Below are 18675 nucleotides of genomic sequence, written 5' to 3' on the forward strand. Positions count from 1 at the left end.
GGTGATCATGTTTCTATCATAGGGTGCTGAAAAAAAAAACTGGACCTTTCCTCATCCACATAAATGCATGAAAGGCCGGCTGGGAAATTTGCAAGAGCAGCTACTGTCCTTGGGATTTGCCTATCAGGAAGAAAGGAAGCAACAGCTGTAGCACGCTGATCTGTATTTTCTTGACTAGCCACCAAATTGCACATGAGCATGAGGGAAGAATTATTAGAGAGGTAGTAATACTGGTCTACTGTACTAGTATCATGTCATGCAGAGGATTTCCTTTTTCAGGATTCAGGTCTTCAAACATTTTTGAACAAATTAGGGGGCTAATTAGCAGGCAATAACAAGCAGTCTCAGGAGAGCTCATTTGAATTCTTTCCTATAACCACTTTTAACCAGGGGCAGCATGAATGAGTTCCCTACACAATCTCACGAACAAATCTTCTTCCGCATTTGGGAGCGAATTAGCAAAATACACCCAGGCCAACACCCATCCCCTTGCACTTTGTTGCAGCATCTTTCCACCATCCCAATAGAATTACAACGAGATCCCGGGCTCTGGAAAAGAAGAATAACAAATGTGAAATTAGAGGAGAGAAAAGGAAATCATAGATCATCACTTCATCAGATGAATGAACTAGCACTATGTGGTTGCTTAAAAGGGAGGGAAAAAGGATGACATATTTTGCTTACGAGCTCGTGATTTGCTAGAGATCTGTCCTATGTACTAGTGAGTTCTCTAACCACTTTTGGAAGCAACGATGTATGATGAGGAGAGGCACAAGGACAATGGCAATGAATCGTACCAATACTCCATACAAACAGTGAAAAGGAAGGATTGAAACTTTCTGTAAGAACTGAACTTGTTGAGCGGAATCCATTGCCCAACTGAAGGACAGCTCCCGTGATTCGGACCCAAAGAAAGGCCGTTTCATGTCTGAAAATATCGAGAAGGAGAGCGGAGTACCCGAGAAGCGGGGAAAAGGAAAAAGAAGAGGAAGGCGCGATCCGTACCAGCCATGGATGAGCTCGGAGCACTTGGCCTTGATCCAGCGGAACCCCCTGCGGAGCGACGCCTTGACCTTGCCCTCCACCGAGTAGGCCTTGTAGCTCGCCACCCGCCGCCGCCTCTTCATCTCCGGGTCGCTGAAGCACCACGCCGAACCCCCAACCCCTCCGCCCCCGCTCCCGCCCCCGCCGCCGCTCCTGGTGGACGCCGGCAGCGGCGGCGGCGGCGACCTGGCGGGCGGCTTGACGACGATGTCGAGGCGGCGGTCGCCGTAGGGCACGACCTCGTTGCGGTAGGGGCGGTCGTACTCGCCGGCGGGGGCGGGGGCGGGGGCGGGGGCGGGGGCCGGGGCGGCGTAGGGGCGGTACGCGCGGTCGTAGTCGGCGGCGGCCATCGCGAGGCGAGAGCGAGACGAGACGACGCGGGGCGGACTGCGTGGGAGTCTCGTCGCGGCGTGACGCTTGCGGGTGGGGGGAGAGAGAGAGAGAGAGAGGAACGCCGCTGCCCGTTTTTTCCGTTTTGATTTTTCTTGGGCGCTGTTGATGTAGCAGTGGCTGGTGACTTGCGGTGCGGGCGAGTTCCGATTTTGTGCTTCAATTAACAAACCCCGTTTAATTAAGCTTTGATGGCTTTAAGGGCTGCGGTGCTTTTACTGCCATCGGTCCTAAAATGATGTTCGAACCCAAGACATCACCACATACCACGTAGTTCTACTGTAGACACTAGATATAGTTTACCACATAGTTTCTATACATACCATGTTATATAGATATTAGATATAAAACTATATTGATAATAAATGATTTCTTCAAATAAATATCAACCAATCTCCTCTCTTCTCTCTCCTTTCCTCTCCAATCCCCCTTCCCTATTTTTTGGTTTGTGTGTAGACATGATTTCTTGCATGAGAAATAGTTTCCTTCTCTCCCTCCATTAACTCATGCAACATCACTCTTTTACTTGCATGGCATGCTATTTAATGTTATACTCCCTCCGTCTTGGGATAGTAGGCGTAACCACTTTTATGAACTGTCTCAGGATACTAAGCGCTGGACTCTAAGGTAATGTTTGGTTCGTTGTATGAACCGGTACTTATGTGAGTCTGTGCTGAATCTGAAACGGTCAGCACGTTTGGTTGATCGAATTGAACCGAACGGTGCAGGATAGACTCATCCAGATTCCAAGAATATTCTTATGCAATCCTAAATCGTCTCGTGTAGTAAAATCCAACGAACGAACCCATCTAGGACCAAGGTGCACGAATTTTTTCACCACCTGCCTCCCCTCCAACACCTAACCCTGATTCATTCAGGCAACCAAACATGATCTTGTAGCGTCCTGTATCATTCTATTCAAGCAACCAAATAAAACCATTTACCATCCCATTCAGACAACCCAACATCCAACTTGTATCATATCATTTAGGATCATCCTATCTAGGTGAACCATTCTATACATGTTCCACTTCATTAAGTAACCAAACACTACCTAAGGCTCCGCATGCGCCGTCACTCTGCGTGCGGATTAATTGCTGGACGCATTGTAGCACTCGCCTTCCGTTGGAATAGGGACATTACTCTCGCGGCCAGGCCGTCAACCGAGTACATATGCACCCCGAGTAGTACTTTCCTTGCAAGCATCTATCATGACTACCACCTCACCTCTCTCTCGCACTTTCCTTGCATGTGGTGGTGATGGAAGAAATCGCGCTGGAGAAGACTCAAGGACGGGCGGCGAAGCAGCAAGTCGTGAGTGCCCGATGCATGCGCGCCCGATGCATGCAACGGAAGCGCAGCTAGAGTTCTGCCGCGCTTGAGCATTTCGTGTCCGTGCCATCCGCGCGCGGCAGCTGGCGAAGGAAAATTATGAAGATGTCGTCTCCATCCAGTAGCAAGCCAATGGTGAATCTGGAGGTCGTCCACTCGCGATCAAGACCGATGTTGATCATGGCGCCGACTTTGACAGCATTTGGTACGTCCCTGACTCACTGGCCGGCGACATCTATGTTCCGGACTCATTTGAGGATGTCGAGGAAGAAGCTAGCGTTGCTGCAGCTGTTGCTACCGATAGAGAAAAAGAAAGGGAAAAATGAGAAGGCCTTGCAATCATCTTTCCTATGATGTACAAAATTTGGTTTCCTAGTTTTCCTGAATTGCATGAATGATCTAAATGGTCACATGATATAATCGGTTACATGCAATTTAGTTTGTTGAAGATCAAACAAAAAGGGACATTCTATAAGCTATGCAGTGATGAAATGCACTGCATCCTCATAAATTTCCTTATCTACTTGCAGCCTTACTGGAAGTTGACCAATTCTCTCCAGTGTTCCCTTCTTCAAATGCAGAATTGCATAATGTTGCCCTCCTTTTGCAAGCATTATCTCCCTCATCCATGCTTGTAGTGTAAGGAACACATCATTTGACATGTCCATCCACCGGATGTTCTAGACAGGCTTTAATCACATTAACCTCAATTTCTTGGATGTTTGACAGAGATGATTTTTCAAACAATGCCTGCAAGGCTGTAAAAAAATCTAGATCCAAAACATTAAGATCTGGAGAATTAGGTGGCTCACACATCAACCTTATATCCCACCCATCTTCTTGTGCAACACGGCAAAAATCCAGATCATCAACTGCAATATGCGTCTTCGCGTTGTCTTGTTGAATGAATATTGGACGCCCTCGTTCTTCAGCAAGCCATTTTTCTTTGATGGCAGGCAAGACCTTTTCGATCAGAAACTTACGGATAGTTTCCCTCGTGACCGATGTCACGGCCTTGAGCTCCAAGGTTCCTATATGCAACCATGCAAGTAGAGTAACCAAGATTAGTAGAGTTGCTATAAGTATTGGTAGTTGCTCCTAAGTAAACAAAATTAAATTTCATACCTCTCAGCCTATTGGGACTTCTTTTCTTGGCCGGCTCCAATTTAGTGAAGGGAAAAATTCCTATTTTATCATCAAATGTGCATACACCATTCTCAAACCCGAGCGGGCTGTCACACCTAGAAACATCACCTTCTCAATGAAATTTTTGCTCTTCACGGCTCTTAGAGGGATCTGTTCGCCCGGCACCAAGTAATAAATTTAGTTTTCTTTGTCCTATAAAACCATTTCTCCTCTATGTAAATAACATTGTACAAAGATTTGAATGTTGGGTCATCTGGTATTCTATGGCTGTCAAGCATTTGTGTGAAAAATTGCACATGTTCCTTCATGTTTTGTTCAGTTAAAGTGAACTTTATGGCATTTGTATGGCACCTAAACTTTCCTTCTTTTAGACGCCTATGCAATGTGCTCCTTGACATATGCAAGGCACTGGCTAGGTCACGAATAGTATGACGCTGTCTAAGTAGCACATCTTTGATGACATCTGGGTTAAATGGAAGTTTTTTACCATCACAATTTTTTTCTTATTGGGATCAAAAGTTGAAATTCCACCACCAGTTTTTGCATCTAGCTATACACGCTGGACAACTCTCAACGACACCCCTATATCACTAGCAACGGATTTCGTCACTCCCTCCTTCATCATGCCTGGAGCTGATCTTTCTAAGCACATCGCATACAGGATTCTTTTTATATCACGAGGGTAGTACCGCCTCCTCTTGATATTGGCAGGAGTGCCTACATAAAGAAGAAATAAACATGGTTTGCATGGGACTGTTCATTCAAGGTTTGCATGCAGAAAGCTTCGGCTCATTTGAAAAATAGAACATGGTTTGCGATGGAGTACCTAAGTCGAATGCCACAGCATCAGCTTCATCTCCGGCGTCTGCTTGAGGCACGACATCTGCTTCTTCAACTTGCTGCACGGATTCCCCTTCAACTTGCTACAGGATGTGTGCACCGCTGCCCGCTTCAGGTTCAACCATGACGTCTCCATAGACTGCTTCATCGTCGCCATCAACTGTGCTGTGGTCACCTTCATCTTGGCCATCGTTGTCGTCATCGTCGTCGTCAGCTGTATCATTGCCATTAAGTACACAGCTCGTACAATGAAAATATATAGAAAAAGAAAACTCTCAGTGATTACCTCCGTTGCCGGAGTCCCAAACATAATCATAGCTCAAATCATGTACGTCTCCCTCAAATTCCTCAATCTCATCCCAGTTGATAGGCTCGTTCAAATCTAAACCATGCATGGTGTTCAAACAAAGAAGGAAGATTACAGAAAGGAATGTGCTGTCAGCCGTGCATAAGCATTGCCTATTTATAGGAGCACAAATGAGCCATTAGTGGCACCACTTGCCAAAATATTTTTCATACGCGCCATATTAGTTAAGCGCCAGCAGCTAAAAAATTAACACGGGCGTAGATGCATGCCGAAAAAATTAGCGGGCCGCGCGGGTAAGATTTGCATCTGCATGCAGGCGTGAAGACTGGAAGAAAAAATGCGCGCGGCTACATGCATGGAAGCTGGAAAGACCACGGGCTCGGAAGAAAATGCGCGCGACTCGGTCTAACGGCGCGGGACGGAGCAACGTTTCATGCAATTATTCCGAGATGGGAACGAAGCAACGTTACACGAAGCACGCAGTAATTAATGTACTCCTTGATCTCTGCAATTTTGGAGTTGATCCTACTATCCAGGGAGTAGAAACTATCCTAATCACTGAATTAGGGTGGGACTGCAAAACGTTGAAGAAACTTAAAATTACAAAACACAACCCCAGCTTCCAGTAGCTTCAGAGCAAGTATAATAAGGGGCTGTAAGCTGGCTGAATGCTGACGTGGAGGAGAGAGAAGAGGTGAGAGAGAAGAAGCAGGCTATAAGCTTACAACCGACTTGGACACAGGAATCAAGAAACTTTGTGAGAATGACTTGTGGGCCATATATTAATGGTGAAGAGCTAACCATTGTACGAGTGAGCTAAAAAAAAAGTGAGAGAAATCTTGCAGCCCGCTTGCTAGCTGCGTTATTAAACTTTCTCTCGCACTGTCATCCTCGATCCTGGCCGCTAACGGCGCACACCGGCACCAGGAAAGCTCCGTCTTCCCCCATGATGCAGGAGGACTCGAAGCCTTGGAATTGCCGCATGAGCTAGCGCCCGGACGTCAGGACGCATCTATCGGTTGTTTGATCCATATAAACTAATTTTTAGTTTTTTACTCGGATCACATCAAATGTTTGATACAAATTAGAAAGATTAAAGATTAAACGTAAACTAATTATAAAACTAATTACATAAATGAGGGCTAATTCGCGAGACGAATCTATTAAGCCTAATTATTTCATAATTAGCACATATTTACTGTAGCATCACATGGGCTAATCATGGACTAATTAGGCTTAAAGATTCATCTCGCGAATTAGCCCTTATTTATGCAATTAGTTTTATCATTAGACTATATTTAATACTCCTAGTGTGAAACATCGGATGTGATAAGAACTAAAGTTTAGATCCGAGTATCCAAACAACCCCAGCATCGGCCACCCAACGGTCACTCAACGCCAGGAAGCAAAAGAGGAGCTCAGATCCGCCGCGCGTCGGTGAAAGAATCGACAACCAGAAAAGCAGTCCCCGTTACCGATAAGGCGTTGTTTGGTTACTATGGATTAAACTTTAGTCCATCCATATTGACCCCTTTTAGTCCTTAAAGTGCTAAACATGTGGACTAAAATGTGGACTAAACCCTTTAGTCCTCTAGTCCAAGTGGGGTAGATTAAAGTAGACTAAAAGTACTGGAAAACACTCCTGCCCCTCATTTATTGCCCATTCCCACCCGTCCCGAACCCTCCCAGTCCCATGTGCATTGATTAGAGATAATATCGTCTTTGTTCATCTGCATTAATGGATTTTAATTCCTGAATTTAAACAGGATAGGAGACTAAACTTTAGTCCAGGACTTAAGGAACCAAACAGGATTAAGACCTTCACCCTTTCGCAAAAAAGTATGGGGAAGTAAACTCACCCTTTCGCAAAAAAGTATGGGGAAGTAAACTCACTCTGTCTTCGCAGCGATGTTGGAGGAGCTCTCACCCACTACGACGCCAAAGCTGCACACCACGCAGCCGCGGGAGTAGGAGCCATCCAAGCGCTCATCGGACCCGAAGCTTAGGAGACAAAAGCCCCAATCCAGCACCGACTTCGAACGGGAAACTAGCCCTAGTTCACCCTCAACTCCCAATTTTGGCACTATGCAAAAAGAGGATTCTCCATCACATCAAACTTGCGGTACATGCCTGGAGTACTAAATGTAGACAAAATTAAAAATTAATTGCACAGTTTTGTTGTACTTTGCGAGATGAATCTTTTGAGCCTAATTAGTCAATGTTTGGACAATAATTCACAAATACAAACGAAACGCTACAGTGTGCTACAGTGCTGGCACAGTAATTATGGCACTCTAAATTTTGACAACTAAACAAGCCCTGTCATCAGATCCCCAGCTCTCCGTCACCTCCGACGCGGCGACTCCAAAAAGGCTGGCAGATGTGATGGAGAGCCGGCAAAAGCGGCGCCGAACGGTGAGTCGCCTCACTTTCGCCCTCTTGTATCGTAGCAAGGGGAAAGGTCGAGAGACACGTTTTCACTCTCTTAGGGGCTGTTTGGATACGAGGTGCTAAACTTTAACAGTGTCACATCGGATGTTTGGATGCTAATTAGGAGGACTAAACATGAGCTAATTATAAAACTAATTGCAGAACCTTGTGCTAATTCGCGAGACGAATCTATTAAGCCTAATTAATCCATCATTAGCAAATGGTTACTGTAGCACCACATTGTCAAATCATGGACTAATTAGGCTTAATAGATTCGTCTCGCGAATTATACTCCATCTGTGCAATTAGTTTTGTAATTAGCTTATGTTTAGTACTCCTAATTAGCATCCAAACATCCGATGTGACAGGTGTTAAACTTTAACAGGTGTTTCCCAAACACCCCCTTAGTGTTAAAAAACTGTTATCAATTAGCAACCTTGTTAAAAAACCACCTCGTATGCCACTTCCGCACTTCGGGTTCAATAATTTCCTTGTAAACTATTTATTGCAAATGTCCACCCATATTATGTTGAAAAAACCATAGTGTGCACATGCTAACTCGACTCCGTATATTTTCATCAATTTGGAGCAGCCAGAATAGTCTTTATCGAAACTGTACACTTCCAAGAAATTAGTCCTATACACATTTTGAAGATTACACCAGAAAGAATCGTTGATGGAGCTTAAACGGTTGTCACACAGAAGCTATGATCTTTGCAAAAAAAAAAAATACATCTTAACGAAAAATCCTAATCCAAGCATTTGAATAAAGCTTAACTCGGTACCTTGGAATGAACAGAACCGGTTAGACGTTTGCCCACTATGTGATTTTTACAACAAAATAGAGTAGAGTGTGAGCTTTTGCAATAAAACGGCTTATGAGAAGAACCTCAAACTTCAAACAAGATATAGAGATGGTATTTGACAATTTTCCGTCTGTAAAAAGTTTGTACGTTGGACATTATTGTCAATTATGTAAACACTTAAGTAGACACCTCTCATGTTTACGTAACAAAGCAATTAAGCAAATTACATACGGACCTGTCGTCACCAAATCACATTTGCACAGGAGGCCCGAAAGGGGTGCTTTGGCCCCATCTAGTATTGTATTTGTCCCTTAAAATTAGTAAGAGAGATGAAGTCATATAGAGGTGTTCAACCATGACTTTATTCAAAACGGCTCAAATGTCCCGTGATCAAGTATTCACTATGTATGATGAATAAATAGTAATTGTCTCACCTTTTAGTCGTGGAGTAAAAAATGAGACGGTTTAGGAGAAACCGTTAATTACAACCCTAAAGTCATGATATTACAATTACGGTACTGTTGACGCCGGATTTTGACACGTGTTTTGAATCAGCGTCACCCTAAAGTCATGATATTACAATTACGGTACTGTTGACGCCGGATTTTGACACGTGTTTTGAATCAGCGTCAAGGAAGGAAAAGACTGGCCGATGCGGCAAGCTAAAAGCTACAGTTGGGAATCGACCGATTGAATTAACAGTATTTCGGCCCATTGCCAAAAAGGGTCGGTGAATGTCGGCCGATTGGAAGCTGGAGCGGCTTGGCCAGTATGGGCCTAAGGTGGGCCATGGAAAAAGATAGCTGAAGAAAGAGATTGGCCCGTGGGGATATGATAACCAACTCTGATGCGAGTTGTGTTTCTAAATATTTGTTATCATTTAAAATTAGAGATAGAATCTAGTCGGTTAGGAAATCAGTTGTAACAGGTTATAAATAACTGCCTCTGGAGATTTGTAAAAACAACATCAATCAATACAACCAATCTACTTTTTCTTCGTACTTTACTTTCAAATCGGCGACTTCGCCAACATACCTTTTTCTTTCACGAGTTCGTACGGATTGGCAGGGCTGCATCGACACGATCTCCGGCCGATTGTGTAAGTTCCGTTTATCGAGTAATATCTAAGCTTTAACTTCGGGCGCATCGCTGTTGTTTCGTTTGGATTTATTCACTAGTTATCGATATCAACTAGAATCGTAGGTTCTACCTGTTATTTTAGTTTTTATCACCAGTTATCCAGCTTGAGATACGAACTGTCGGCTTTTATTGCTTTCTTCCTTTGATTATCATACAACCGATTAGATCTGTCCCATGTGTTGTTTTCCTAGCGTTGTTCAGTTTGCTCTAGTAGCTTTTCTTTACGATCACTACGCGGTATCGACTGTTTTATAGTTGATTACCTCTACAGTAAATTGGCCGATTCGCCAACACGCTGTTGAAGATAGATCGGAACTCTAGCCGATCGAAACTCTTGGAATTTAATACTTTTATTTCCTTGTCAATCAACAGGTTAGATTGACTGGCACGCCGCGCGAACCGCACCAGGGCGATAACCCGAACAGGAGTTAAGCAGATTCTCCCGGGTCGTGTATCCGACGCTGAGGATCATCGACCGATCTTTAGCGCTAATAGGTACAATCACTTGACATGTTATACTATGAGTATATGGTAAATTTTACTCCCTTCGTCCCAAATTATAGGTCGTTTTGATTTTTTGAGATTCATAGACTTTGTTATGTATTTAGATATAATCTTATCTAAACAGTCTATAATTTGGAACGGAGGGAGTACGTTGCAAGATGGGTTACATGTGTCCTGCGTTCCCATGCCAACTAGAGACATATAGTGATGATAGAAGCAGCCAAGGCACGTGAAAAGCACTTCTTCGGCAACATACGTGAGGCCCTTTCGGTCTTTCCTCCAACTTATGAGCTGAACGCACCAAGCCTGCAAGGCTGCAAGCCACAAGCTAGAATCGAGACTTTCAACATGCCAAGGCTTCGCATTCGCAAGTGGCATGTCTCAACGGAACAATTGTGCCACCGAACTTGCTATTTCGATGGACCAAACCTACCAAACGAGTGCACTCCGTCGCGGCGTCGCTCCATCAAGAGCGAAACCCACCAGACGACTCTTTCCGAGCGCAGTGATCACCGAAACCAAGGTCTTGTTTAGTTTAACCAAACTCCCAATTTCGATACTATGCAAAAAGAAGATTTCCCATCATATCAAACTTGCGGTACATGCATGGAATATTAAATGTAGACGAAATCAAAAACTAATTGTACAATTTTATTGTACTTTGCGAGACGAATCTTTTGAGCATAATTAGTCAATATTTAAACAATAATTTACAAATACAAACGAAACGCTACAGTGTGCTACAGTGCTACAATAGTAATTTTGGACACCCAAATTCAGGACAACAAAACAAGACCCATAAGAGTACAGAACGAGCAAAGTTTGAGGCTAACGGACTCGGCCTCCACCCAGCGTAGCGTAGCCCCGGAAAAAGCATTGTCCCACTCTATAAAGCCTACGAGGCTACAGGAAAGCAGGAGGAGCACCGGTCCTGCCGACCATGGATCGCTCAGGAAATTCAACGCCGCCGAGGGAGCACCAAGACATCGGCATTTTCCGATGTGCTTCCACTTCCACAGAGCAAGCCGGAAGCAGTTCATCGGTCAGCTAGCCTGGAGACGGCAATAGCATCAGCACTTCAGCAGTGATGGGAAGCTGCATCGGCGGCCATTGATTTATCACCTCAGCATCATGCATCATGCCACGCATCAGCGGTTATTGCCAGTACAAAATCTTTGCTTCTCCCCCCTCCTTTTGCACGGTGACGGTGCATTACGGTGATGGAATTAGCCGGGTCGTTACGAGTAACCACGTCACGGGAAGGCGTTGGTGTTCTCTGTCCTCGCAAGTCGCAACGCATTGTATTCTTTGCTCTCCTCTAGGCAGAGTAAGACGGGACGTGACCCTGGCGTGGCACTTTCTGCAGCTTTGCGTATGTCTGGCACCAGAGGTGAGGTGAGGTGAGCAAAGTACGGGGGTACAGCTATCTATTCAGCAGTCAAACAATAGTGAATAGTCGCCTATGCCTAGCTGGATGCACCTTTGTGGTGTGGCTTTTTCCTTGCCTTTCGGTTCACAGCACAAGAAAGGTCATGTTTTGAATGGGAATTTTCCTTCCTGAATCCTACACGATTGAATTGATAGTACTAGAATTTTTTTTTAAAAAAATGATAGTAATAGATTTGGAAAAAAAAATAATTTCAATGAGGTTCCCGTGCTCCAAGCATGCCCCGAAGCCCGAAAGGCACAATGCAAGAAGGTGATGCTCAGTGGCAAAGCTATACAACTCTTCACCGTTTAGTGCCACCAAATTACACTAGTACGATTTTATGCTCCCAACAACCACAACATCAGCGCTACGTACATTATACACGTTATAGTAAGTTGATGATAACTCCTCTCTAAAAAAGAAAAAAAAAGGAAAGGAGTTGATAAACTGGTATACACATAGTGCCAAAGTATCGAAACTGCATCAGGGCCCTGGAATCTGGATGATTGGCTTGTTGGACCAGGTTTCCACTTTGACCATCAGGAGCCAGATCGGCGATCATCACCTAATCCACCGGCTCGGGGTCCTCGAGACACTCAATCACCAGTTAATAAGGGGGTGGCATCAGTACTAGATCAGGGAAAGGAGGGGATCCTTCCTCGTTCCTCCTTTCCATGTGCGACCCTTGTGTGGCTGTGGCTGTGACCTGGCTGATTCCGTTCCGTCCTCGCAGAGTTCACACGTTGTCTTAGTGTTTACATGTGCGCGCCCTGCCGTGCGACCTTCTGATAAGCACGCAAATGAAATGATAATGGCCTTCCAGCATGTGGGCTCATTTCTGAACTTCCCCGCCGTGGAAAGTGTGGCAGCACGAGGACGGGGACCTCCCAGGGTTGTAGCCGCCCGTTCTACCGTACCCGCTGTTTGACATACGAGTTTTGAACGTGTTTGTATTACGAATCCTCCGAAGCTTGCCACCACATAACTATGACTCTATGAGCCATTCGCCAAACAACTCTGATTTATTCAGCTGAGCGCATTATTAGCTGTGCCAATACTGACAAGAAACGAGCACATCTCTGACCTAGCACATGGCCGAGGTCAAATTAAGTGCAGTCGCTGTAGTCTACGTGAAATTTCAGCGCTAACTGTCAAGCGGGTCCCAGGTCCACGTCATCCGGTTCGCCAGCCGGGAGCAAAAGAGCTGGAGCCTGTAGGGGCGACAGGCATGCTCAAACCGGCAAGAATCGACAGCAGAGATCGCAGCCCGGACGAAGAGGAACAATCAGGCAAGGCCTTTAAGCATTCAGCATGCACCTGACGTCCTGATGTGGCAGTAGCCGTGAAGGGCTCTGCAGATCCACGAGACACAACACCATGCCTTAAAACACTAGCTATCGGGAGTTTGGGACCAGACAGTCTAGCAGGAACCAAGCATAGCCGAGGACCATCCTTACTGAGAACAGTTCAGGTTATAGACCTATTCCAGCTGCTTCTGCTTCAACAATATTTGGGCCATGAAGCTATTCATACAGCCTGACAAACTAACCACAACTCCACAAGCGCACATAGGGGCATACAGCAATACAGCATACTACGTTCAGGAAAGCAAGACTGGCGTGCACGAGGGGGGAAAAATCGACCTAAGGGAGAGGCTGAAGGTCTCCATGAGTGAATACAGATGCTCTGATGTCAAATGACGGGAGAATTCAAACTTGCGAGTTGAGACTATGAAAAACACACGAAAAATGCGCAGTACGTTCACTGACGCTTGACAACAAGATACTCAAAAGGAAAAGTCGAATTCAGATTAAGATTGTTAACGACTTTTCTCGGTTGATGCACCATGCCCTCCAGAAAGAAGAATATGAGCCAAAATAAACCAGCACTGACAGAACAGAAAGCTAGTACCTGGAAGTGTCAAAGTTTTGGATAATGCTTACCACCACGTACATGCTTAGTACGGAAGAGGGAGGCTGGGAACAGCTAGCAACCTTTCTTAAAAGAACGTCTCGACAGAGAAAGAATGATCAGCCTAATGAAAATGGTGTCCCCACAATGTTACAGTGTATAAATATGAAGCTATCCAGCCTTTGTTGCTGTGTGATCTTTCGATGTTGTGTTTAATGACCGAATGAATTGAGAATGGCAATAACAACAAAAAATGCCTAAACTTAAACAAAGGGCCCCGAGAAAAAGCATGTATGTTATGTCATTGACCACATCTCCCACAACGAGCCGGACCACATCGACCAGCCATTTCCAATGAGAAATGCCTGCATCGCTAAAATGGGAGCATGGGTGTAAATTCTGGGAGGGTGTTAAGGTGACGCAACAGGCATACGCTTGCTATGTTCAATTCCACAAGCCAATAAAAATGGCACATGTTGCTCCCTTAGTAAGCTTCACACGGTAGAATGGCATTCTGAAACAACAGTATGTGTTAGTTCGAGTAAAAGACTTTACAAAGACTAAAATAAACACAGTCCTAAACAGTGCGCCATATTTTACAGTTAAGGCTAATTTCTCTGGACTTCAAACGAAGATATCACTTGTATAAATAGCACAATTTTCTGGGAAAAAATACTTTACCTAACAAGGGGGCTTGTATTATATGTTCCTGAGGTTGCTCTTGACACCTTCATCACCATCGAGGGACATGCATGGAGCAAAATTGTTGTGAGCTTGAACAAATGGAAGGCCATTGTGATGGTTCTGAATGCCATCAGGCATACTGTGTGATGTGTTTTCTTCTGATGAAGACGGGAAGTTACGACGGTTTGGTTCAGTTCTTGGTACACCACCACTGTGCTGTGCAATATTATGGTATGCGTCTTGTCTACTCGGTGGCCTTGGTCTAGTTAGCAAAATCCGAATATATCGATGTATTTGACGCCTTCCTGAAAGAGTTGCACGCCTACCAGTGGGAGTTGATACACTATCAGTTGAAACTTGTGATTCAGCAGGATGAGTTTCCCCAGGAAACTCTCTTGGGGATAGATTTAGATCAATCCCTTGAAAAGATCGGCGAGGGTTGATTGATGGCGGCCTTTCCAATGTGCCACTAGGTGCAGCTGTGCCAAAACTAACAGAACTACTATCAACATGATTTCTGTAATTTTGTCTTTCATAAGCCACGGTGCGCTGAATTCCGGTATAGGACGGTCCCTCATCACCAAGTCTACATCCTCCACAGTACCAATTTCCTTCAGGCACTTCCCTTCCCAAGCCAACACAATAAGTATGCGCTGAGGAATCACAAATGTCGCATAGTAGCATGAGACTATCATCGCCACCTTGATTGCACTCTATACACACGACATTCTCATATGGATCTAACCAACGCCTTATTTCCTCTTCAGTGGGCTGATAAACCTGTGCGATAAGCAAGAAGATGAGCATATAACACTCAAACAAACTTACAATATTCGAGAATTGTCAGAATTACCAACTGACAACAGATGACAAGTTAGAACTCAAGGTGTTACAAACTTAAAATAGAAAAACAGAAGTTTGAACGTTATATGTTCTTCAGCTCGAGTTTAATGTACATTTGACCTAGTTCCTCCTAGGTTCGAGTATCTTTTTCTTAAAAAACTTTATTATAAGTGCAACAGTGATGAAATCCATTTTAGTGACAGTGTGCTGATGTCTATATGAATTAATACAAGACAAAAGTGCATGGAAGGTAGAAAATTGTGAGTTAATAATCAGGTTTTGTTACTACTGTTACTATATCACTTCTTTAAACTTACTATCTGTTATGGTTCATATGGCCATTGTTGGGTTTCAACTCCAGTTGACCCAACTTGCTTGGCACAGCAGCTTTTGCTGTTATTGTTGATGCATAATATGAAGATGCAAGCCCAAACAGGACATGCATAGAATTTTCCCAGTGAACAACATGATTGGGTAGGAACAAGGAAGGCTTACAAAAAATTATCAAATTATGAAATGAAGTACCCAGAAAATTAACAAATTAGGAACAAGGAAGGCTAAAGGCCATACATGCATGAGTCTATTAAAGTGAGTCTAAATCGGTATCTGAGGTCATCTTTGCCCCTAAATCCATCTCCTTTAATAATTAAACCTTCCTAAAAAACTTCAAACTGTTGCCTACTCCTAACCCTGCTTTTTTGTTAGTCACACTTATCTCTTTTACATAGCACTGGATTACTGGCGAACAAATACATCATGGACATGCAAGTTAACAATGAAATAATAGGTTACAGTCTTATAAAGAATGAATGAAACCTCTAACCCAAAAGGCAGTAAACATATTCATGAATTCTGTTTTGAATTGGCGTTCCATCTAAAAGGGTAAGAATATTAAGGGGGCGTTTGGTTCCCTTTGCTTATTTTTAAGCAAGTGTCACATCAATGTTTAGATACTAATTAGGAGTATTAAATGTAGGCTATTTACAAAATCCATTACATAAGTGGAGGCTAAACAGCGAGACGAACCTATTAAGTCTAATTAATCCATCATTAGCAAATGTTTACTGTAGCAACACATTGTCAAATCATGGTCTAATTAGGCTTAATAGGTTCGTCTCGCCGTTTAGCCTCAACTTATGTAATGGATTTTGTAAATAATCTACGTTTAATACTCCTAATTAGTATCTAAATATTCGATGTGACAGGTGCTTAAAAATAAGCAAACCAACCAAACCAGGCCTAAGTAAGAAAAGTTGTCATATCTGAAATCATGTAACAACCGAAACAAAACAAAACCTTACCTGGTCACGCTCTTCGACCTTGATTACAGCTTTCCTCACTCCAAGACCAAGATCCACCTTTGACGACTTGGTGATTGTAGTGAACCGCTGCTTACACAATGGGCACCTTGACTCAACTCTAGACCATTCCATGATGCACCCGAAGCAAAAGTAGTGTGAGCAACAATTGAGGACGCCCTGCACAGTAGCTCTCTGTTCCTCCGAGAGGCAGATCCCGCATATTGGCTTCCCAGCCTCCTCTTGTTCCTGTTTCTCCTTACCCTTGCCTTCTCCATGCCTTGTAATACAAATCCTTCTCATCGATGCAGGGAGCATTATTGGCACAGGCTTTGGAAGCTCAGTCTCCCTCAAATCCTCCAATTCCTTATCTGATACAACGAATTCAGAATCAGAAGACGACTCAGATCCAGATATCCTCTTCTTCCTCCCCTTTTTGACGGTAATCTGCTCAACTACCGGTGTCTCAACATTGTTATGTTCCTCGTCAGATGTTGCAAACTCAAAGTCTGATGTGTCTGACTCAAGGTTTGGCCATGTCTCTTCCTCAACAGGTGATACTTCAGCGTCCAACTCTGCCTCCCTCCCATTCCTTTTCCTGGCCTTCTTCCTGGGGCGTTCATCCTCCACAATGAAGTCATCATCATCCTCATCCTCATCCTCATCCTCCTCATATTCGTCAATCATTGAACGCTTTCTACGCCGTCTAACAGGAGCAGACTTCTTCGCTTTAGCTGAAGCCGACTTCTTCCCAGAAGCCTTAGATCCCTTATTTTTCTTCTTCTTCTTCAGCGTTCGCCGCTTTGAAACAGACTTTTGCTTCGCCAGATTCTTAACAGTAACCTTTCTGGCACGGATAGCAGACAGTTCCTCTTCCTCCTCATCTTGGTACTCATCCTCATCGTCGTCGTCCGCTTCAGGATCGAAATCGATGTCCTCATCTAACTCATCCTCCTCGTCATCCAACTCAGGGTCAAAGTCCATATCCTCGTCGTCCAAGTGCCTTCGCTGATGAGATCGATTCGCCGCAGTAGGTGGCTTCACATTTCGGCTACGGCCACCACATTTCGCAAGGCTCTTCGGCCGCGGCGGCGCCTCCTCCTCCTCCTCGACCTCCTCCAGCTCATCGCGGTACTCCTCCACTTCCTCCTCTTCCTCGACCTCCTCCTCGTAGTCCTCGTCCTCCTCGTACTTCCGGCGCCGAGATCGCGCAGCAGCCGGATCCACTTTCCCCTTCCGCCCGCGGTCGCTGCCCTTTACCGGTCGCTTCGGCCGCGGCGTCTCGATCTCCTCCTCCTCTTCCTCTTCGTCCTGCTGGTATTCCGCGTCAGAACCCTCCCCCTCCTCCCCGGCGCTCGAGGCGGAGAGCTCCTCCGCATAATCCTCTTCCTCCTCCTCCAGCACATACTCCTCGTCGTCGTCGTAGTCCCCGTCTAGCCACCGCCGCCGCCTAGCGCTGATTTCTCGCCTCGCCGGCGGCGGCCCCTCCCCCGTCCCCATGCCTGCACACCAAATCCGGGAAATCAGAACTCAATCGCCCCCGAGCCGAACCCAAATCGACGGATCCCGACCCGGGACTCGGCGAATTCCGCCCAAATCAGCAGGAACTTGCCTTTTCGAGCGAGAATTGACGCGAAACAGTGGACGACAAAAGGCAGAGCCGCGGGCTCTGTTCACACCCCCGCTAGCCCCAAAATTCTCCCGAAATCCCTGTAGCGGCGGGCTTGAATCGGCCCGCGCCCGCGCGAGGTCAGCGAAGGCGGCGGCGTTGCGAGCTGAATCGGGAAGCGAAGCGGGAGGAAGGGAAACGGAAGGGGGGAACGGGAGAGGAGGCCGCGGATGGGGGCCGTGGGGTGGAGGCTACGAGGGGTTGGGGAGAAGCATCGTCGCCGCGTTCGCGTACGGGCGGGTGGGGGGGTGCGGTGCGGACGCGGTGGTTTTATCGCCTCGCCCTCTCTCCCTCCCTCCCTCCCTCTCTCTCTCTCTCTGCTCACGAGACGAAACGCGTAGCGAGGGGGTGGGTGCGGTGCGGTCACCGCGGTGGGCTGGCCGGGTGGGGGAGTGGCTGGCCGTTGGGTTGGACTGGACCGTTTGGGATATGGACTCGCCGCCCGCCGCGCCGCGGTATTCCATTCCCTGCCGTTTCTCGCATCGCTTTGGCCACCGGGCGATTCCGATGCGGCCGCGGCTGGGTGCGTGGGTTCGGCCGAGGCGTGGCCGCGCGGCTGAGCCGGTCGGTCGGCCCAGTGGCGTGCCCTGGTGGAGTGGTGCCTTACGTGTCCGTGACTCGAGGGAAGTGTGATGTGGAGGGAAGGGAAAGGAGAATTTGCCATCTCCTCACGGTGGCCCGCTGGCTGTCCGACGGCACCCGGGTTTATACTCTTTTCAGGGGGTCGGCCAGTCGGCCGCTCGTGCTGGAAATGGACAGCACGGGCCCGAGCCGAGCAGCTTTCCTGTGTTCTCCGAGCTTTAACCCAACGAAAAGAAACTGGTGGTCTGATAGCATGAAAGCATAGCCTTGTGTTCGTTTGGATCCATAGACCAATTCGGATCATATCAAATATTTGATAC

At 45.9% G+C, this 18675-nt stretch overlaps 2 protein-coding genes across 3 annotated transcripts; both read right to left on the reverse strand.

Annotated features, from left to right (window-relative positions):
- Nucleotides 1-225: 225 nt before the first annotated feature.
- Nucleotides 226-1508, reverse strand: LOC101764593. The gene is made up of 2 exons (XM_004984593.4): nucleotides 1006-1508; nucleotides 226-549 (listed from the first exon to the last, which is right to left on the reverse strand). Coding segments are annotated over exons 1-2 (390 nt in total). The 5' UTR covers nucleotides 1395-1508; the 3' UTR covers nucleotides 226-548.
- An 11772-nt stretch (nucleotides 1509-13280) lies between these two features.
- On the reverse strand, nucleotides 13281-18021 carry LOC101765009. Of its 2 annotated transcripts, XM_004984595.4 has the most exons (4): nucleotides 17717-18021; nucleotides 16108-17606; nucleotides 13961-14743; nucleotides 13281-13793 (listed from the first exon to the last, which is right to left on the reverse strand). In XM_004984595.4, the coding sequence occupies exons 2-3, from the start codon at nucleotides 17602-17604 to the stop codon at nucleotides 13979-13981; spliced, it is 2262 nt and encodes a 753-aa protein (XP_004984652.1). In that variant the 5' UTR covers nucleotides 17605-17606; nucleotides 17717-18021; the 3' UTR covers nucleotides 13281-13793; nucleotides 13961-13978. The 2 variants fall into 2 exon arrangements, with proteins under 2 accessions (XP_004984652.1, XP_004984651.1); XM_004984594.3 differs by having other exon boundaries at nucleotides 16108-18021.
- Nucleotides 18022-18675: the final 654 nt, after the last annotated feature.

The sequence above is a fragment of the Setaria italica genome, chromosome IX (assembly GCF_000263155.2).
Source record: "Setaria italica strain Yugu1 chromosome IX, Setaria_italica_v2.0, whole genome shotgun sequence".
NCBI lineage: Eukaryota > Viridiplantae > Streptophyta > Magnoliopsida > Poales > Poaceae > Setaria > Setaria italica.

Coding starts and splice junctions, on each gene's coding strand:
- LOC101764593 (XM_004984593.4), bottom strand. CDS start 1,394: ATGGCCGCCGCCGACTACGACCGCGCGTACCGCCCCTACGCCGCCCCG.
- LOC101765009 (XM_004984595.4), bottom strand. CDS start 17,604: ATGGGGACGGGGGAGGGGCCGCCGCCGGCGAGGCGAGAAATCAGCGCT. Junction 14,744..16,107: donor AGGTCGAAGAGCGTGACCAG/GTAAGGTTTTGT, acceptor CTTATCGCACAG/GTTTATCAGCCCACTGAAGA.